General features: G+C 40.5%; 1 protein-coding gene across 1 annotated transcript in view; it reads right to left on the bottom strand.

Moving 5' to 3' along the window:
- Window positions 1-23,480, bottom strand: part of HDAC9 (histone deacetylase 9) — a 967,189-nt gene that overhangs the window by 126,658 nt on the left and 817,051 nt on the right. The window contains exon 23 of the mRNA XM_066238685.1: window positions 4,549-4,667. Coding sequence (XP_066094782.1) covers window positions 4,549-4,667 — 119 coding nt within the window. The remainder of the gene's footprint in view (window positions 1-4,548; window positions 4,668-23,480) is intronic.

Genomic DNA, 23,480 nt, shown 5'->3' with positions numbered 1-23,480 from the left:
GCAAATTGGAAACCAAACTTACTAAAATGATATTGTATGGTATGTATGTGTGTATACTGGAAGAAACACAAATTATGACATTGTATAGGAGGGAAAGGCAAATAGAACTCAGGGGCAGTGATTTTTATTTCTTTTATAAACAAAAGACTTGGAGTTAATATAATAAAAATATTTAGCTGCTGCCAATTCTAAATGGTAGAAATAATGAAGTTTGTTAGCACATATATCGCATTAGCAAATTAAGTACACCAACACGCTCATTTGTTTAACAAGGTTTATTTATTGGCACTTGTTTGTTGACTGGTTTAGCACTTAGACTTCTTAGAGATTTATTTTTGGAGGATTAACTAATCAAGGGATTTTTGTACTTCCCCAGGAGTAAGTCGCAGTTAAGTGCGGATCCATCTGTACCTGTCCCACAACAGTGCTCGCTCCCTGTCAGACACACATCCACAGGGTAAAAGAGGGAGTAGGAGGAGCACTGAAGAGGACAAAACATTCTGCCAAGTGAAGATGGTAATTCAGGACTCTCAGATACATTATTCGACATTTCCTCCAACTACTAGCTATTTTTTTTTTTTTTTGTATTTTTCCGAAGCTGGAAATGGGGAGAGACAGTCAGACAGACTCCCGCATGCGCCCGACCGGGATCCACCCAGCACACCCACCAGGGGGCAACACTCTGCCCACCAGGGGGCGATGCTCTGCCCCTACGGGGCATCACTCTGTTGCGACCAGAGCCACTCTAGCGCCTGGGGCAGAGGCCAAGGAGCCATCCCCAGCGCCCAGGCCAACTTTGCTCCAATGGAGCCTTGCTGCAGGAGGGGAAGAGAAAGACAGAGAGAAAGGAGAGGGGGAGGGGTGGAGAAGCAAATGGGCGCTTCTCCTGTGTGCCCTGGCCGGGAATCGAACCCAGGACCCCTTGCACGTCAGGCCGACGTTCTACCACTGAGCCAACCGGCCAGGGCCCTACTAGCTATTTTTTTACTTGTCAAAATCCAACTTGTGTATTTGCAGAGGGAAATAGTTTCTATCTCAAGAACTATAAAACTACTTCATGTTTATTAAAGAAACATTTCTAAATCAGATGTGGCTATCATCTTACAATGACTTTTGCACTACTTCAATGAAAGGAAAATTTTTATTCACATGAGAAAAGCAATTTGCACAGATGCATTCACTACCTGAAACCAATGTTGAATATAAAGAAAAAAAAATACTGTTTTGTAAAATGAATTTCAACTAAAAAACCTTTATTATATATTTATTAACAATAACAGCACAGTAAAGCTAGGGGGTGCTGCAATATGGTAAATTGATTTTATTCCATTTTATTGTTTGAACATGGTACTTAGTTTTCATGCCAACCTTCTTAAACTGTAACCTGAAGACAATCAGATCAAAATGAGAGTATTCAAAAAGATAACCGATAACTCCAAGGTAAAGTTTGAGGTAGGGCTTAGGGTAGAACACAAAGATACTTATTCTTTTCCTCTTGGGCTTAATCTTGCTGGTTAATTGAATAAGGGGCATAGATTTCAAACAACTAATTCAGATAATTTATTTAAAAATTTAGCAGAAACAAATCTGAATATTTTTGTTGTAGTTTCACAGCAAAGAACACTTAATATGTAAAGAAATGAGAGAAGAGAGAGAAAAAAATACTACTAGCTAAGAACTAATTTCAAATTACTTTAATCTCAAATCACTTCTGTATTTGGACTAAAACTTTTGTCATAGTTATTATCAAACAATTCCTTAAAAATCAGCTAGCTAATTAGGTATTTAAAAACAAGCAAAAACTAGTTGTTTTGACTTTAACCTTTTCTATCAAAGAAAATTATGTTTTAATATATCACTTCAATGTGCTAAGACAACAAATTTTATTTTTGCTCCTCTGACATGATCGCAAAACCACTCTCTATAGTTCTTAAACATTTTACTTGAGGCTAGGGTGAGTTTTTTCAGGATGGAAAACATCACTTGTTTCTAATTTCCTTCTTTTAGATTTAGCCCATTTCTAGCCTCATTTTACACTCCCCTCAAACGGAGGATGAATTGTGGCATGGGACAGCGAAGGCCCAATATGATTGGCCTGTACAGAACTTTCAGACCAAAGCAATATAAATGCATCTGTCAGGTGTTAGAAAGAGAACAAAAAAAGACCCAAGATGTGAGATATTTGGGGAATAATTACACAGCCACCAGTAATGCTCATCTCTACCCAGTTCACGTGGCCATGTCTCTAGAAAATACAGCTGGCAAACTCAGGCCTGCATGAGATGATATATACAAACAGTTGCCCAGATGCTCTGTGGTTTTTCACATGAGTATCATGGGACTAGGCAGTGTCTTATCACAGACTGTGCTTGAAAAGTTAAGGGTCTTAGGCACCAAAATGGCCTCTACAGGGTGCATCAAAGTTCTTGGATCTCATGCTTTTTATAAAACATTTTTCTCTCTAGTGAGAATATCTGGTAAAAGCCTGATGAAATTTATCTAACTGCAAATTCAGCATAAACACTTCGGTTTTAACCCCAGTTATTTCATATGGTGATTCAAATTAGTTTTCTCATGTATAAATTATGTGCACTGTTGGAGCTAGCCTCTGCTACATCTCCTTGCATTCTAAGATTCTCCTCATTGTATATCTTTTCCTTATTAACTACAAGTACTTAAGAAATGGCCAGTTATTAAATCACTTAAAATTTATGTCTGTTTTTCTTAGTAAACAAATCACCCAGTAAGGAACCATATAATCTGTTTAGCAGAAAAATACCCCAGAAGAGAATAGATTGAAAAGTGTGGGAAGTTGGAGAGATTATAGACAAACTCATCCTGGCAGAGAAAGCGATGAAGAATGTTCCCCCAAATGGATACAGAAACACAACAATAAGGAAAGCCTTGGTGTATTGTACTGAAGCTAACAAGAGGTAGAAACCATGTTTCTTATGTCTACCTATGTCCAAAAGGAATCATGCTGCTATTACTTTTTACTCTACCTTCCAAAATGGCATTTGATATTTGAACTTGAGTTGGAAAAGAATACCCATGGATAAATAAGCAAACAAAAAGATTAATTCCTTCTAGCTGATTTTAAGACATGCTACAACTTGCCTCCTTGGCAAAGAGAAAGACCCAAATATAGATATTCCTTTGATATTTCTGCCTCCTGAGGGAGATTCTTGGATTTAATAATAAGGAACACCTTTTCTGGATTTCCATCTTTGTTCCATGTGTTTTCTGTCATTTGGGTTTCTCTCATGTAGGAGCATAAGCTCGCTCTCTCTCTCTCTTTTTTTAATATAGACTCACCTATTCACCAATTTTGACTCAAATGAAGTATAGACTAGTAGAAAGATTGACTTCCGTTTCAGTGGCATTCCATGAAGAAAGTAAAAGAGGTATAAAAACATTGGATGTGATGGAACACCTTTCTGTTACATTATACCAAAATTGTGAATCAGTTTTGTCTGTGTCTGTATAGTTGTTTCTTTTAATATGTTTTCAATAGACAACAAGGCACGAGGAACCCTGGGTAAATAATAGATGTTAAAAATAGCTACTACCTAACAATGTTACTGGAACAATTAGAGTTTAGAAAACTCTCTCACATGAGATGCCAACTAAAAACAAAGGTTGGCATGATGTTGGTTCTTTGGTTCTTTTCAAATTAATAAAACATGCTTGATCCAAAATCATCTCTCTCACTTAAAACTATTTGGGTTGTTTTTGATTTGTTTTCAAACCCCCCTTCCCACCCTCTATAAAAACAGTGATGGATCCTATTCTTTGTGTAGTTTTTCTTTATTCTTCTTTTTTTAAATAGATATCCAGAGGGCTTGTAAACATTTGTGTGTGTGTGTGGACTGTGCATATGCCTTGTTTTCACACGCAGACAACACAGAAAGTCTTCTTAAAGCAAGAGGCTTCCTAGCCAAATTGCACTGTCACATCAATCAAATGCAATATAACACAAAATTCATTTGCTCATTTGGTGTCTACTTACTAAGGAATATAGCCAAGAAATTATTCTTTGCAATACAACAGAAGATCCTGAACATTGCCCACAGGCATGTACAAAGCCTCTGAGCACAGGGAACCACATTTGTATTCAAACCCAAAGAGCCCAGTATTGTTGGGAAATAGCTTTTTCCCCCTCCATGTACAATGGAATAAATGCAGTAACTTCTATTCTGCATGTAAAAAGTCCAGTAGCTTTTCTAGACTCATGACCTTTCAAGTCACTCAACCTATTTTAAACAGAAGCCCGATCACGTCTGCCTTTAAAGAGCAACATGGGACACCCGAAAAACATAAAGGTTCTGAATTGTCCCCCAAGCCCACCAAAGGAAACAAATTAACTTTGTTTTTCTTGAAGGCCAATTTCTACAAAGAGATGAATCGGACAGAGCAGTAAACACCACCTGAGTCATTTTCAAAAGTCTCACCTAACTTTACTAGACATGTGCAAAAGGTGCTATTTTAAAGACCCAAAGGATGTTATTATGTCATAGCAGTTCATAAAGCCCTGAAGGACATACTTACATTTTGCTGTCACTTTGTATCCCCCCAGAGGAGGGGCGTGGCCTTCTAACGCATCAAACCCAGCGGAAACTAGGACCATGTCTGGATCAAACTCTTTGGCCACAGGCATCACTACAGTCCTGCACAGTAAAAAAAAAAAAAAAAAAAAAAAAAAAGCAACCAGTTACACAGGGGAATGGCGAATACCTTTAAAAATTGTGCAGTGAGAAAGACTTGGCACGGTCTCAAGAACTTCCCAAGAATAAAGAAAAGGGGGAAAGAAAACGCTGGTTGAAACGGATCAAAAACTTATTTCCTTTCTACTGCGTCACCCTTAGTTTAGCATCGCAGTTTAGTCTTTTTTCTTTCATCCTTTTTTTCCTCCAAATTAAAAAAAAAAAAAAAAATGCTTCGCAGGTACATTCTTAAGCCCATCATTTTCCGTGCACATCTGCGGCTGTTTTATCCCACTGCCTGTAAAAAGCTGCTTCTTCCAAGGGAGTGACTCATGTTTTACAGAGGAAAGCTGAGGCTTTAGTGAAAACCTGGCTTGCTCCAGTTAGCGAGAACTTGGTATAAATCTGAACTATAAATTTCTTTTGGGGAAAAAAGTTGCTTTTCTAACTGAAAAAGAAAAAAAAAACATTTTAAAGTAGTTGTCGTGGTAGGGGGTGACTCTTGCAAAGGAAAAACATGAAATTCCTTTAATGGAATCCAGACTATAATGTTAAGTGAGTCCGAGGTCAGAGACACCAGGAATGTTGCAGCCTCATCTATGACAGCAGCGTCTGCGGGACCCGTTTCAGACACGTGAGCACTCCCCCCCCCTTCCCGGGCCTCCCTGGTCCCGTCCCCCCCCCCCCCCCCCCCCCCCCCGGGGCTGGGCTGGAAAGAGAATGACTGGGAGATGTTATTCGGCTTTATAAGACTATCAGGGTTTTGGAATGAAGGCTTCAAGACCAGTGTGCCATCATTAGAATTCAAACTCTCAAAGCGAATATAACGAAATGGGGAAACTGCATAACAGGAAATTTAAAAACGTAGTCATGTCTCTAGTGTGTGTTTGGAAAGAAAAGGACTGAATCAAATATCAAAACAGTTATTCTTGAGAAGTGACACAATTGAGTTATTTTATTTTTTTCTATTTGCAAATTTCCCATAATAATATTGGTTTGGTAGTCAATAAACTTTTGCACACAAACAAGAAGTTGAAGTTACAAAATAAAAACTACTTATTTGACACTTACCTTGATAGAGAAATAAATGAATAAAATGTTTTCCATACCTCCACTGTTTTAAAGTATAAAAGCTCAATCCTTCAAACTCATAAATGTACATGTAAGTGACTTCTGTGAAGTCCTTCCAATGACTGGAAAGCCACTTATATCTCAATTGGCCCATCAGTGAAACTATGTCAGAACATAATTTTGTTTCCTATGTCCAATTTCCTCATTTTGTTCTCTCATAAAATTAAAAACCCCTAATAGAGCTACATTATTAGGAGTGGTCTCCCCAATTCTTTTCCTTCCTAATAATACCAACTCTTAAATTATAATTTTCATTAAAGTGTTACATATTATCCATTTGCTACTTTTCACATGAGTAAAATAGCCATGTGATGTATGTTGGGATGTTACATATTGGAATAAGATGTCTCAAAGAATCAAGAGTATGTTATAAAGGTATTCTATCTAAATAAGATGATTAATACCATATATTCCCTTAGAGAACAATACTCTTAGGAAAGTATGAGTAGCTGAACGAACAAGGTTGTCCATCCAATCATATGCATCATAGTATATAACTCACTTTGCATCTCCTTCCCAGTCTCTCTCCCTGTTTGTCTCCCCAACCAATCTGCACTTGGAAGACCGATGGAAGATAAGCATTCTTCAAGGTACAGCTCACTTACTACCTTCCCCACTTTGCATATGGACATGAAATATATATATGTATATATTACTGAAGGACAAAGACAGGACAGGAGACAATAGGAGAAAAGGATTGCCAACATAATTTTAGAATTTTGAAAACACAATGCTGATATACACAGAGGAAGGCTAAAACACAAACATGGCTACAGTGACAAAGTCACACAAAAAGCAAGCTACTTTTCTCTCTCTTCCTGGAGAAAGGAACTGAACAAAAAAGAAAACACCTAAAGAGACTGACTCTCATGACCCACTCAGACCAATAGTCAGGTGCCTGCCTCAATCGTCCTGGTAAATTCCCCAGTCAGGCATACAGAGCTCCCAACTGCCTTTCTGTGCCCCTTTCTCCAACAGGATGCACTGTTTTAAGAAAGCTCCTGGCCTGAATGGACAACAAACCTGGCATGTAAACAAATAAGTAAAAGAAAGGGAACTCAGAAAACCTCAGAGAATGCAGTCCAGAGTCTATAATTACAGACACCAGTATTATCCTCATAAACACAAAATGGCACGGTTGCCTCTCCATACCTGTGGGGTCAGCCTCCATGGGTTCAACCAACGGTGATGGCGATTGAAAATATTAGAAAACAATGCTGCATTGTTGTTGACATCTCTATGTATAATAGTTAGGCCTACAAATGGTTGCCTGTGTACTGAACATGTACACACATTTTCCTTGTCATTATTCCCCTAACAATACAGGTTAACAACTATGTACCTAGCATTTGCAGTATTCGGTATTATAAATAATCTAGAGATGATATAAATACAAGAGAAGATATATATACGTTACATGCAAATACTACGCCATTTTATTTAAGTGACTTGAACATCCACAGATTTTGGTTTCCACAGTGGTCCTGGAACCAATGTCCCATGGACCATAGATGACTGTACATCTATGAAATAAAGAGGATACTATTAAAATAAAAAAGAAACAGGAAACAAAATGTACAGTAGCCTCCTTTGCTGAGAAAGCTGACAAGTTCTCTCAGAAAGTTCAGCACAAAACAGAGACATGGATAATTGACAGGAATAGATAAGGACTTAAAGGACCCATTAAGGATATCAACATATGAAAGTCTAAGGGACATTTCTTTTTAAATTTAAAATCTCATATCCATTCAAACTGCCAATCAAAACTGAGAACAGAACAACAGAGTTTCAGACATTTGAAATCTCAGAAAACAACAGTAGCTCCTACAAATATTTTTTTACAGGAAGGTATTAAATGATATAGTCCCAAACTTTTTACACAGGGGGCTAGTTCACTGTCCCTCAGACCGTTGGAGGGCCGGACTATAAAAAAAAACTATCAACAAAACTCTATGCACACTGCACATACCTTATTTTAAAGTAAAAAAAAGAAACAGGAACAAATACAATATTTAAAATAAAGAACAAGTAATTTTAAATCAATCAACAAACTGACCAGTATTTCCATGAGTACTATGCTTCTCTCACTGACCACCAATGAAAGAGGTGTCCCTTCCGGAGGTGCGGTGGAGGCTGATAAATGGCCTTAGGGGGCCGCATGCCACCCGCGGGCCGGGCCGTAGTTTGGGGACCCCTGATATAGTCCATCAACATGAAGGCATAAAGTAAGAAAGAATAAAATGCAAATCATTTCCCCCATAAAAGTATTTTTATAAATATCAGCTTTGCCAAAATTTTACTTTAACTTTAAAGCACACTAGTAGAAATTTGGTCTGCAATGGGAAATTTCATATGGAATAGAGTCAGGTTTCATTCCAATGAATTTTGTTAATAAAAGACTTCTTACTGACGTACAGGGAAATACATCTATTTATGCCACATATCTCCAAATATACAGATTCCACTAGTTTCTGTTTGAAGCAGACACCACATTTGTTATGTTTGTCATTCCTGAATTCACAAACAATATAGCTATTACTGTATCACTCAAGACTTTCAAAATGTTCCATCTTACAGGGCTAATCCTATACATTTGAATCCATTCCAAAAACCTTTTAAAAGTTATAAAACGGGGAAAAATATATTATGTGATAAAGTACTTCCATTTAAAGATACACATGCTTAGAATTGTGTCTGAGTGGTATGTGTTTGTGGATAAATTAGTGATACGTGGTTGTATGAGCTATGTGATGCTGTTTGACAATGTATTGCTCTGTATTAAAGAACTTTGTGGTATTCCTTATCAGTGGTAATACTGGTTGGATTCATTCATTCATTTCTTTTTTCTTTGAGAATGAGGAAGGGAGAAAGAATAAGAGAAGCATCAACTTGTTCCATTTAGTTGTGCACCCATTGCTTGCTTCTCATTTGTGCACTGATCTGGGCTCTTACCAGTGACTTCAGTGTCCACTTAGCAACCACAGGATCCGGCCAGCAACCTCCGTGCTCTGGAAGGATGCTCTATGTACTGGGCCACCAGTCAGGGCTTATTCATTCATTTTAACCAGCATATACTGAGAGTCTACCACCTTGCAAACACTGTTATGGCTTAAAGATGTGCTAAATTTTGAACCAAATCTCATTTATTTTCCTATTGTTGACACTAAACCCTTTCACAGGCAGTTTTCTGATAAACTGATGAAACGAAGACTCCACGTATCTCTCTATGAGACTGGCAGGCTTGGCCCTGGCCGGTTGGCTCAGTGGTCACCCTGGCATGTAGGAGTCCCAGGTTTGATTCCCGGCCAGGGAACACAGGAGAAGCACCCATCTGCTTCTCCATCCCTCCCCCTCTCCTTCCTCTCTGTCTCTCTCTAACCCCTCCCGCAGCTGAGGCTCCATTGGAGCAAAGATGGCCCGGGCGCTAGGGATGGCTCTGTGGCCTCTGCATCAGGTGCTAGAATGGCTCTGGATGCAACAGAGCGACCTGGTGGGCATGCTGGGTGGATCCCGGTTGGGCGCATGCGGGAGTCTGTCTGACTGCCTCCCGTTTCCAGCTTCGGAAAAATGCAAAAAAAAAAAAAAAAAAAAAAAAAAAGAGACTCGCAGGCTACTTGTTGTGCTAACAGGCACCTCTGCATTTCTCTTTACTGTGGCGATGGTTTCAGTAATGTGTATGGGAGTGCTTGCACTGTTCTACCTACGCCAGTCTAGCTTGATCTTTATTCAAAAGATCTTTTCTTTCTGAAAGATTTGGGAGTGTAAGTGGGAAAATAACAGAGTAATTTTTCTTAAAAAGAACAAATCTTCAAATGCATTCATTTAAAATTTGTATCTGGACCCTGGCTGGTTGGCTCAGGGGTAGAGCGTTGGCCCAGCATGTGGATGGATGTCCTGGGTTCAATTCCTGGCCAGGACATACAGGAGAAGTGCCCATCTGTTTCTCCCCCTTATTCCTCTCCTTTCTCTCTGTCTCTCTCTCCCCCTCCCACAGCCAAGGCTCCATGGGAGCAAAGTTGGCCTGGGCACTGAGGATGGCTCCATGGCCTCCACCTCAGACACTATAATGGCTCTAGTTGCAACAGACAATGCCCCAGAAGGGAAGAGCATCGCCCCCTGGTGGGCAGAGCGTCGCCCCTGGTGGGCGTGCCAGGTGGATCCTGGTTGGGCGCATGCGGGAGTCTGTCTGACTGTCTCTCCCGGTTTCCAGCTTCAGAAAAGTACCCCCCCAAAATAAATAAATAATGACAGCAATGGATTATAATCCAGAAAATTAAATTATCTGTGAGTCCACACAGAGATTAAATATCACAGAATAAATAGAGAAAGGAAGAAATAGCTATGTCTTACAAAAAATAAAAATAAAATGGTAAATCATTATTTGAATTAGATATAATTGATATAGCAGAAATCCATGGGGGGTGCTGAGATCAGGGGATCAAACTTTAAAAAGAAACATGATATTTACATAATCCCAAAGTATTTTTCCCATGGTATTATAAAGCAAAAAAGTGAGAAGCATTACAATGAAGAAAAACCTGCAGATACCACTTTAATATAGTGATGAAGGGTATTATCTCAAATGATAATACATATCAACATAATAATCCCTGGTAGGATACACTAAGAAGGGCAGATCAGTTCCATAGCATTCTTGCTAAAAATATGGAACCTCGAGTCTAACAATGAGAAAACATCAGACAGACCCTATTTTGTCAGAAGGGGCATTCGACAAAAGAACTGACCAGTACACTTTAAAAGTCATGGCCAAGAAGGACTAAGGCATTGCTACAGATTGGGGGAACAAGTGACAGATTGGGGGAACAAGTGGACATGACGTGTGAGGGCAACGTGAGGTTCTGGATTGGATTTCGGAACAAGGAAACTAGTAGAAAAACCACAGTCCCATATAAACTCTGCAGTGAGGCTAACAGGATGGTGCAACTATTAATTGCTTAGCTTTGGTAACTGTACTACAGTGATGTAAGTCTTTAACATTAGGGAACAGTGAGTGGGGGCACACAGAAACTTTGTGCTAGTCTTACAACCTTTCCATACATTCAATAGTATTTTATAATTAAATGCTTCTGAGTATCAGGATACAAAAAAAATGTATAACAATAATACAAGAGAATGAAAGAATTGTGAAAAACAGTGATTTAAAACAAACAAACAAACAAAAAACAAATTTCCAGAAGAGGGAAATGGATGTGGAAATGCTACAAAAACTAGAGCTAGTACCCTGAACATGATCCCATGGAACCACAGAAGAAATAAGAGATGCTCCACCCAATGGAACCCCCCCACATACCCGAAAAAGCAAGTATAATAAAGGAAAAAGAGGCAGTACTGAATACAAGGAAGTGAAGAAATGCTAGTTGTTTAAAAAGACCAGAACTACAACCTCAACTCCTTAACTGCCTTCTTTCTATGCGGGTAACCAGTGTTTAATGCTAGGAAGATTATTCAGATGACTCTCCCAAGAAAAGAATGTGCAGGAGAAAGCCGAGGCTTCTAGTGTGGATACTGTTGCCCCAAAATACAGCCTTCCTCATTTTATCATTTAAGGAGATTCAGAGACTATGAGCCATCTTCTGGAATGCACACTCCAAAGTGGGGTGTGGCCATCCACACGCTCTGTCCCACACCAGCTGACCTGACTGAGCGCTCCCCACTGGCCCATTTACACTACCACAGGGGAAAATGACACCAGTTACTACTTTCATAAATATTAGTGTCAAAGCAGGAATTTCCCAGCATCTAAGGAGAGCCAGTAGGATGAAGAGAAAGAAAATAAATAAGTAAATAAATATAAACAGCTCTGGAAAATCAGAGATAATTCAGGCAACAGAAGTAATAATCTCAAAAGGGATTTTGAACACAGACATGCTTTCATGGAAAGAACAAAGTGTAAGGGGAAGCACTTCAAGATAAAAACTACAACTGCATAAATTAATAGAAGGTCTGCAAATATAATTAAAGTAATCCCTCATAAAAGGAGGCAAATGGATAAAATATGTGAGATGGGGAAAACCTAGAGCTCAATGCAGAGGCCCTCTATTTGATAACAGGGTTCCCGAGAACTCTGGGAAAGAAAGGAGAAGAAGTTTTCATCTAAGAATAGAAAATAACTTTCAGAAACTGAAAAGTAATTCAACTCTACAGATGCAATTAGTCTAACCAATGCAAAGCTGTGTACATAAAAACATATATACACTTAGACATATTCTAATAATATTTCAAATCCCCACAGAGCCTTAAAAACGGAAAAGTGTCATCCTCAAAAGAGACACAGAATGAGACTGACATCAAAGTCCTATCATGAACATCCACACTTTGTGAGGGAAATGATTTTTAAACTTTAAGTCCACTTCCAGCCAGTACATACTAGCAATCAAGTGTGTTACTTAAATACAAATACTTTAAGACACTTAAGAACTCAGAAATTTAGTTGCAAAGCACCCTTTCTGAATAATTTATGTGGGCATGTACTTCCACCAAGCAAGGAAGTAACCTTAAGCGACAGAGAGGCATAAGGTCAAAGTAGTGGCTGCATCATAAGACAAGATAAAGAGGGTTCACTGATGGTTTGCATATATATTTAGTTGCTAGTAAACAAATCACTGTGGCAATAATAGTGGCATATATGCCTTGTCATCTTCACGTGCCCTCTGGGAATTCTCTCATGTGTTTCTTGAAGAGCAACCTTCCTCCTTCCTCTCTCTATGTCCCCTTCCCAGGGGAGACTCATGCTAGAGAGAGCAGTGAGCTTATAAAAATAAAAGGAGACATCACGCAACCGGACACTAAACACAGTAAGGATCCCGTTCTGGATTACTTTCCAAGAAATGTGATTCAGATTCAGAACCTCCTCAGTTAGAATCAGATCTCTAGATTCATTTCACCTCTAGTCAATGGCCAAAGAGCTGGTTGCACTTGACATTAAGACATGTGCTGTGCTTCAGTGGAACTACCCTAGCGATTTCCCATGGCTCCCCTCGGTGTGTGCCGAGTGCACACTATACGCTCTTCCTCGCTCACTGGGTTTGCTCGGCACAGGAGAGGACCGCTCTGGCTATAGGGAAACACGGGCATTTGAAAGCATTTTAACCAGCAGAGTTACTCAACAATATATATATATATTTTTAATTTTCATTCAGAAGTTATTTGCTGAGCTCCCATTGCATGAGATGCACTGGGATTATGTTAGCATTCAAAGATACAAGTAAATTGTAGTTCTGCCCTCAAAGAATCCATCACTCAGAAGAAAATGCAGGTAGGAAGCGTCTGTCATTGAAGTGACACAAATTCAGGCACAAACCATGTAGCAAGAGACAGAGGGGACTGGGCAGCCAAGAGGGATAAAGACCGTATGAAGAAAAGTGCATCAGGAGAGGGAACATGAAAAGTGGGTTTGGACATTAGCGTAAGAGGTTGCCAGGAAGAAAGAGTAGGGAGGACAGTTCAGACAGACGGACCGGCCAGGGCAAAGGCACGAACATTTCAAAGGGCGTGGTGGCTACGACTACTGGTGTCCAATGACTGGAGCGCAGCGGGGTTGCAAGAGCAGGCAAGGCTTGTAGATCCCTAAGTGTCTGAAACAGAACCGGGAGAGCTTGGTGTCAGAGCAGCCAGGAGCTGGGGACAGTGGCAGCATTTCAAGAACTGGAAAGTGGACTATAGTATAAATGCATCACAAAAGTCACATTCTTTTTTTAAAATTTTATTTTAGAGAGAGGAAAGGAGAAAGAGAGAGAAACATCCATTTGTTGTTCCACTTATTTATGCATACATTAGTTGATTCTTATAGGTGCCCTGATCGGGAATCAAACCACAACTCTGGCATATCGGGATGACACTCTGTTCAATGAACCACCCGATCAGGACTCATGCATGTTCTTCACTCAGCAAATCTTTACCAACCACCTGTACATGCCAGGCACCGGTGCCAGAGTTAATAGCAAACAAAGTCCTTGACCGCTTGCCTTCATGGAGTTTACATTCTAGTCCAGCAGAAAGACTCCATATAAATGAACAAGCACGCATGTACTAAGGACGAAGGTGAACAATGAACAGAAAGTCGCGGGAGGTGGGTGCGCAGCTCGGGCTGCTCTCAGGGGGTGACAGGGCGGCAGAAAGCTGCCCCACGTGATGTGAGGAGGCAGGTGGTGAATTATGGGGAAAGAGCGTGGGGTGTGGGAACAGTAACCGCAGGGGACTGATGCAGCCAGCTCCTCAGAGCACTCCAGGCAGCACTGACTGCAGGAGGTCACTGTGGCTGACACACTCAGGGACAGGAAATACGGCTGGAAATAGGGTCAGAAAGGTGCATCAAGCCAGGCTGTTCGACTATTGTAAAGACTTTGGATTTCCTTCTGAACAAGAAGGGAAACTGAAAGGTTTTAGGCGGACAGGGACGTCAGGTGATGTATCTCATTCCTGTCCTTCTCCATGAAGCTACATAGTTAAAAATGTCCTTTAGAATTACGAGTTCTTTTTGACCTCTGCAATGGCAGATTCTGAGCCCCTGTATAATTTATAATGGCATATTATAATCATGAAAATATGGATTATGGGTGAAAAGCCAAGCCTATATTTTTCTTTATGGTTTAATTGTAGGTCGTTGCTAAAAAGCACCAGATTATAAAATTACACATTTGCAAATGGTACAAGGACTTCTCTTCCCTTGAGATTTTTCTAACAAATACAACAGTGCACATACAGTAGACACGAGTGCTCACCCATCTGCACAGGTTGGTGTGTGAGGCGAAGGACGAGGATGTGCCCCAGGAAAACTCTCCGTGACAGTTCCCGCTGGGACCAGTGGTGGCCGCGGCACACTGAGGAGCCGCTGCCATACAGGCTCCGGGGCGGCTGTGGCTGCCGGCACTTCAGACTGTCCCCCAGGACCTCACTCACCACCGGACCAGTCCCCTTCTGGGGAAGCACCAGAGGAAAGAATGTCACAGGTGTTTGGGGAAGAGGGTCATGCTGGGAACCCCGAGCACGACATGTATAACTGGTTGGTGTCCACACAGTCCACCAGCCCAGACCCGAGTCCGCCCGGCTCTTCTGCCTTAACCTTCATCCCCCACTTCTACACACACACACACACACACACACATACACACACACACAGCTCTTCTTCCTTAACCTTCATCCCCCATTTACACTTACACACACACACACACACACACACACGGCTCTTCTTCCTTAACCTTCATCCCCCATTTACACTTACACATACACACACACACACATACGGCTCTTCTTCCTTAACCTTCATCCCCCATTTACACTTACACACACACACACACACACACACACGGCTCTTCTGCCTTAACCTTCATCCCCCACTTCTACACACACACATACACACACACACATACACACACACACACACACACACACGGCTCTTCTGCCGTAACCTTCATCCCCCACTTCTACACACACACACACACACACACACACACACACACACACGGCTCTTCTGCCTTAACCTTCATCCCCCACTTCTACACACACACATACACACACACACACACACACACACGGCTCTTCTGCCGTAACCTTCATCCCCCACTTCTACACACACACACACACACACACACACACTATCCTTTTCTCTCCTTTACCCTCATCCTTCTCTTTTATTGCCTCGATTTCCCACCTCCCCCAGCCCCCTTTCTCTCTCACAACCATGTCCAATCCACCAGGAAATCTTGCTGTCTACACATTCAAACTCTGTCCACAGACCATGGCTCAGGGCCTCCTTCTGTCATCACCCTGGCCCACACCAACACCTGTTCCCGGGGTTACAGTGACAGCTTCCTCGGTGGTACCCACATTCCTTCCGCAATCTGCGCTCTGTTCTCCGCACTGCAGCCAGGTTGATGTTCCATCAGATCACCACTTTTCTCAGGGGTAAAAGTCAAGGTATTTTTAAATGACCCACAAGTCTCTACGCAATGAGGCTGCCCTGCATCTCTCCGATCCCATTGCTTACACTCTCCACCAGGACTCGGTTCACAAATACGCCAGGCGCAGGCTGGCGACTGGCTCCTTCCTCTGCCTGGAGGGCTCGCTCCCAAACCCTTGCTCAGACCATCACCATCTCAGTGAGACCTTCCCCTGCAGTCCCTTTCCGCCCTCCCTCACCTCCGTCACTCCTCTTTCATTCTGCTCCCCCCTGCATAACACTCATCTTTCAAAACAACACGATTATTTATCATGTTCATTGTTTACTTTATTGTCCACTTCTCTGCCCTAAATGCAAGCTTGCCAAGGGAAGAAATTGCCTGTTCACAGATGTATCCAGGGACCTGGAGGCGTAGCTCCCACATGGTGGATACTCAATCAATAGCTGTTGAATGGAATGTTGAACGATAATCTCTCTGATTTTTCATGTTTTCCACTTGAGTTTTCCTGGTCTCTCTTCTTCAGCCTGTGCACATTTCACAAATACACTTGAAATGCCTCTTTTAGTAAAAGGCCACTCACATTTCTATTGCCACTTCATTGTATGTGAGCTTTTGCTTTGAGTGCAATCACCAGATAGTCCTACTTTCCTCTCTTGACCTGCTGATTGTAAAATTCTCCAAGCACAAAAGCAGAAGAGGGATGATAAATCCAAGAATAGTAAATACTCACTTAACTGATTTTTACTTTAGAAATTATATCAACGAGAAAAAGAGGGGGAAAAATAGGACTAAGAAGTCTTCGCTGTTCCAGAAAGTGTGGCTTCTATTTCTTTACATAATGTTTTGCCTACATATTATTTTGTCTCTATAATTCTGTTCCATATGAATTTCCTCTTATCTTGACTTACTTTTCTTCACTGATTTAGATATGTTCTCAGTGTCCTGTTTTGTACTTGTGTAAATCACGCATTAAAACGGGAACTCCGCCTGCACAGAGGACGTTATCCTCTGATCTTCCTGCTTTGACGAGTATTGGAACACTGCTTGCAAGGGGGGCGGGGGGAGAATGTGGGATTTCTCCCAAAGCCTGCAAATAAAGGGGACCCAATTCTGCAATATTTCCCACTGAGTGCCATCTCAAAACTGAATTCTCTGGCTTTAGTGAACAGTTGTACAAAGATCAATGGACGTCAACTCGGGACATCTGGTTTTGGTTCCTGGCACTGCTCCTAATTGTGTGACCTTACTAAATTGTCTTTCCGCAACTATTCAGTCTCCTCAACTATAAAATGGGGCAGGCGGGCAGGGGGGCAGGGGGAGAGAAGGGAGATTAATCTAGATGGTCTCTAAAGTCATATGGAGCTCTCAAAAAATATGATGTTTTATGTCTCAGAGCTACTACATCAAAGGGACATTTTCCCCCTTTTTACTCTTTTTCTCTTTCATTTGATACCAAAAAAAGAAAAGAAAAGAAAAGACACTGAATGGGAGCACATATTTGCCGATACATCTGATAAGAGTTTAATATCCTAAATTTATAAAGAACTTATAAAACTCAGCATCAAAAATACAAACAATCCAATTAAGAAATGGGCATATATAGACAAAATAGATACTTCATATATGGCTTGTGGGCCATATAAAAAGATGCTCAATGTAACTAATCATCAGAAAAATGCAAATTAAAACCACAGTGAGATATCACCTCACCCCTGTCAGAATGGCGCTCATCAAGAAAGCAACAAACAACAAGAGTGGTTGAGCACATGGAGAAAAGGAACCCTTGTGCACTGTTGGTGGGAATGCAGATTGGTGCAGCCACCGTGGAAAGCAGAATGGAGTTATCTTAAAAAACTTAAAATCCGCCCTGGCCGGTTGGCTCAGCGGTAGAGCGTCGGCCTAGCGTGCAGAGGACCCGGGTTCGATTCCCGGCCAGGGCACACAGGAGAAGCGCCCATTTGCTTCTCCACCCCTCCGCCGCGCTTTCCTCTCTGTCTCTCTCTTCCCCTCCCGCAGCCAAGGCTCCATTGGAGCAAAGATGGCCCGGGCGCTGGGGATGGCTCTGTGGCCTCTGCCTCAGGCGCTAGAGTGGCTCTGGTCGCAACATGGCAACACCCAGGATGGGCAGAGCATCGCCCCCTGGTGGGCAGAGCGTCACCCTATGGTGGGCGTGCCGGGTGGATCCCGGTCGGGCGCATGCGGGAGTCTGTCTGACTGTCTCTCCCCATTTCCAGCTTCAGAAAAATAAAAACAAACAAACAAACAAAAAAACACAAAAAAACCCTTAAAATCCAAACTGCCTTTTGACCCAGAAATTCCACTTCTGAAAATACATACAAAGAAACCCAAAGCACGAGTTTGAAAGACTATATGCACCCCTATGTTCACTGCAGCGTTACTTACAATAGCCAAGATTTGGAAGCAGCCCAAGTGCCCATCAGTAGATGAGTGGATAAAAAAAGGCTGTTGTGCATGTACACAATGGAATACTACTCAGCTGTAAAAAGGAAGGAAATCTTACCTTTGGTGACAGGATGGATGGACCTGGAGAGTATTATGCTAAGTGAAATAAGCCAGTCAGAGAAAGACAAACACCGTATGATTTCACTCATACATGGAATCTAATGAACAAAATAAACAAAATAGGATAAGACTCATAGAAATGAGGAACAGACTGACTGCTGTCAGAGGGAATGGGGTTTGGGGTATGGGAGAAAAAGGTGAAGAAATAAGCAAAAAATGGAAAGCTCATAGACACAGACAACAGTGTGGGGATTACCAGAGGGAAAGGGGGTGGGGGGAGGGAGAAGAGGGTGATGGAAAGAGGCTTGACTTGGGGGGGTGAACTTATACTATACAGATGATGTGTTATAGAATTGTGCATCTGAAACCTATATAATTTTTTTTTTTTTACAGAGACAGAGAGAGAGCCAGAGAGAGGGATAGATAAGGACAGACAGACAGGAACGGAGAGTTAAGAAGCATCAATCATTAGTTTTTCGTTGAGACACCTTAGTTGTTCATTGATTGCTCTCTCATACATGCCTTGACCGTGGGCCTTCAGCAGACCAAGTAACCCCTTGCTCGAGCCAGCGACCTTGGGTCCAAGCTGGTGAGCTTTGCTCAAACCAGATGAGTCCGCACTCAAGCTGGGGACCTCGGGGTCTCGAACCTGGGTCCTCCGCATCCCAGTCCGATGCTCTATCCACTGTGCCACCGCCTGGTCAGGCTGAAACCTATATAATTTTATTCACCAATTTCACCCCAATAAATTCAATTAAAAATTAAAAACAAAAAAACATTGCCTTGGTGAGGGTTGAAAAAATTATGTGAAGGGTGGTTTAAAGGTACAAGACTCCAGTTATAAGATGAATGAATTCTGAGAATGTAATATGCACTATGATGACTATAGTTAACAATACTTTACTGTATATTTAAAATTTGCTAAAAGTAAATTGTAAAAGTTCTCATCATAAAGACAAAAAAAAAAGGTCACCTTGTGAGGTTACTTATTCATGTTAAATAATCTAACTGTGGTAATCATTTTGCAATACAGAGAAAGGCAAACAAGGTTTACTTTTGAAATGTTGAGTATATGAAACGCAGAGTTTGTTCTTGTATTATTATTTATTATGATGTATTGTATAATTTACCATAGGAATAACTGTAAATCTACTTTTGTCGCAACCTGTATATACTTATATCAAACAATTACGTTGTGCACTTCAAACTTTAAAAAGTTATATATCACCTGACCAGACAGTGGCGCAGTGGATAGAGCACTGGATTGGGATGCAGAGGACCCAGGTTCGAAACTCTGAGAACTCAGGCTTGAGAGCAGGCTCATACGGCTTGAGAGAGGGCTCCCCAGCTTGAGCACAGGGTCACTGACTTGGGCATGGGATCATAGACATGACCCCAAGGTCACTGGCTTGAGTCTAAGGTCGCTGGCTTGAGCAAGGGGTCAATTGCTCTGCTGTGGCCCCCTGGTCAAGGCACATATGAGAAAGCAATCAGTGAATGACTACTAAGGTGCTCGAACAAAGAATTGATGCTTCTCATCTCTCTCCCTTCCTGTCTGTCTGTCCCTCTCTCTGCTCTGTCTCTCTTGCTAAAAAAAAAAAAAAAGAAATTATAACTCAATAAAACTGAAAAAAAGGGGAAAAAAAACAACCATTGCCTGAAGCTCAACATTTCTGATCAAATCTTGATTACATACTCACTGATTTTACCTTATCTTTTCTGATTTGAATTCTGAACCATGTTTTTCCTTTGATGACTGGACTTGAGAGTCAAATGCAAATTACTTCACTCCAAGAACAAACCATGTATTCCTAGGGCAGAATAATAATTTTTAAAGAGACTAGAGTTCTAAATATGACTTCTAGTGAGTTTATATTGTTATTCTTCAACCTTCAACATTGAAGTGCTGAGTATAGTACTCTGTGTTTTAAAAAGAAGGAATCTTTGCTGAGGATAAGGAAACTATGTATAAACCACACACTTTAAAAGTTGGCATAGTAATAGGTCTAAGATCTCATTATATCACTACAGTTAAATGTGTATGTATATATTGTAATACTACACAATATACGTATTCTAACTAGTAATATATGGGTTCTTTCTAAATATCTATGTGTATATATTATCTAATAATATATTCTTAGTCCCTAAAGTTCAATTCTTGTAATTAGAGTTTTAAGTATGACATTTAGTAAGTTTATTTTGCTTTAGTACATTAAAATGCCATTGCTAATTTTAGCACTCTGTCATTTAAGAAGAATGAATATTTGAAGGGACTGAGGGACTTTCCTTGCCTAGGATGTGTCATATAGCCAGTAACAATTCTGACTAATTCAAAGTTATTACTCAATGTGTCTCTGAGCTGAGAGTTGGGAGGGAAAACTTTCTCAAGAATAACTCTTCTTGACTTTTGGGACATTGTCAGTGAGTGTCGTATTGTCATTATATTATTATATTTGGCAATCCTCTGAATGTGGACATGATAGCTTTCTATGCATAATCCTACATTCAAGCATAGCAAGTTGAGAAAAAAAATTGTAAGACTGATAGCCTATCAAAATGGATATAGTCAATCTTATGTAATTACCATAAACAAACACAGTGGCAACATAATTAACAGATTTTACTTTTGTTGAACTCTATTTTGAAATCTGGTCTAGAAAAATTAGGAAACCACAATTAGGAAACTCTGAGACACGCTTAACTTGGACTTTTTAGAAGTCATTTAAGAGTTAATTTTAAGATTTTACTGAAGTGAACATTCTTTACTTTGAAATATAGAACAAAATGTATATGTGATTATATATGTCCCTTCCCAATCATTATTTTATGAAAGTATATAAATGCCATGCATTTTAATATGCCAAAAATGTGGCTATAATTTTATAACAGTGGTTTTTAAAAATATTTTATTATGATTCCAAATGTGGATCCAGTAACTTACAGATGGTCTTATGTCTTTAGTTTCACCAGTATTGCTAAATCATTTCTTCCAATTTAGCAAAAAGCTAGGGTGGAAAGGAACAATTGCTCTGCCACTATCCAATTAGCAAAGGACTGAGTCATAGGTAACCAATACTGAGCCAGAAGAGAAAGGACTAAGATCTTCTCCAGGGAAAAGCTCCACTGATTCCGTATTGAACCCTTCAAAATTGCCTGTCAGGCCGGACCAGGCAGTGGCACAATGGATAGAGTGTTGGACTGGGATGTGGAAGACCCAGGTTCGAGACCCCAAGGTTGCCAGCTTGAGTGAAGGCTCATCTGGTTTGAGCAAAAGCTCACCAGCTTGAGCCCAAGGTCGCTGGCTTGAGCAAGAGGTTACTTGGTCTGCTGAAGACCTGCGGTCAAGGCACGTATGAGAAGGCAATCAATGAACAATTAAGGTGTTGCAATGTGCAACGAAAAACTAATGATTGATGCTTCTCATCTCTCTGTTCCTGTCTGTCTGTCCCTGTCTATCCCTCTCTCTGACTCTCTCTCTGTCTCTATAAAAAAAAAAATAATGCCTGTCAGTACCCAAGTAGAGCGTGTTTTCTTCATGGTTCCAGCGGGCCGCTGTGGAGATGCTAGTTTCACAGCACTCTAAGTTTTCTTACACCTATCTTATTGCTCCTTTCTTCCTTCCTTCTTTCCTCCCTTCTTTCACCCTTCCCTCTCTCTTTCCTTTCTTTTATTAATTTTCTAATTTTCTCCCTCTTTTTTTAGACCAATTTATTCTTAAAGGACACGAGAACAACTTTAAAAGACTTTGGAAAAGTTCTCCACAAAAATCAGATCACAAAACCTTCTACTTTGTTTCCTTAGGGGAAGACCAACTGAATGACCAAGGAAGAAAGAATATTCAAAGAACAGCACAAACCAAGTATTCAGGAAGAGAGGCAGAACAAAACCCTGCAACACGCATCCTTCCAAATCTTTGTTTATTTCCATTTCTATAGCAACCTTGTGATTGTAAAACGGTGCCATAACGAGTAGAAAACAGGACACCAGTGACAGTAAAATGTTCTTATAACTCAAATAGCAGGGAATTGTTTAGAGAATTCAGAAAGGCTGATATTTTTTAATGGGCTCATATCAGGAAAATGTCGACCTAAGTCGAGAGTAAATTCCTCCTCCAGGGGGAAAATCAGATGCTTATGACACGTGCACTCTGGAAACTTAATTATGTGCCCATTTCTTGTTATTACTTTCTTTATCCAAAAAAATCCCTGAAGAGATTTTACTACCATCAAATCAGTCATAGGGATTTCTCTGTTTTCGGTGGGGTGCAATGTGGAGCTTAGTACACATATTGCACTTCCCATCACCCTGTGAGCACAGACTATTCTTTCTGTAAAGTTAGTTCCAAATGGGCCTCTCTTTGGTCTTTGCACAAATGATTGCATTCCATAAAATATTATTGCATAAAGCCAAAGAACCCTGGTTAAAAATTAAACTCAGTATTCCAATAAAATCCAATCTAGAATATATATATTCTATACACACACACACACACACACACACACACACACTTTAAAAAGAATGTTAGCCTTTATATTTCTTGTCTAAAGAAGATGGATCTTTGTAGGCATAAAATGAAGGAGAAAGAAAAGTCAAACTTTACTGTAAGTACATGTTCTGCGGTTTATAGAATTCAAAAAATAAATTACAGCATGACATCCTTTTCAAGGAACTGTTTGTGTATTTGGAAAAAGTGTGTATTATTTTTGGTGAACTCTACCTTTTGATGTGGCCTTTCTGGAGGAGGAAGCATCATCAAGTTATTTTTTTTTCTTTTAATTGCGTAAAAATATGAGACAAACAAGACAAAAGGCAAGCTCGTTTAGTCATTTCAATCCCTGAGACGAGCCAGAAGGAAACCTTTAGAAGAAAGCACGACCCTGGGAGCCGAATGGTGTTCTCCAGTGCAGACACAGGGTAGCTCCTCAATCAGGAGACCAGCCCCAAATCAAGGAGTTTTCATTTTATTTTTATCTAAAATGACAAGAGACTAGGATTACTCCCAAAGCTGAAGAAATAATTCAGTTTTGTGGGAGCCAGGCTAGCTAACCTTTTCTAGCAGCAACCATAATATTATCAGCCATTCTGACAATGGACCATAGGCTAAGTATGGAGTTAGTCAGTTTGTATATTACCTCTAGTGCTGTAATGCCTAAAACATAACTGAAATTGTGTCTTTTGATTCCCCATTTTATAGGTAATT

The sequence above is a fragment of the Saccopteryx bilineata genome, chromosome 7 (genome assembly GCF_036850765.1).
Source record: "Saccopteryx bilineata isolate mSacBil1 chromosome 7, mSacBil1_pri_phased_curated, whole genome shotgun sequence".
Taxonomy (NCBI): Eukaryota; Metazoa; Chordata; class Mammalia; order Chiroptera; family Emballonuridae; genus Saccopteryx; species Saccopteryx bilineata.
The sequence above is the reverse complement of the archived record's forward strand: the minus strand, read 5'-3'. Positions and strand labels throughout refer to the sequence as shown.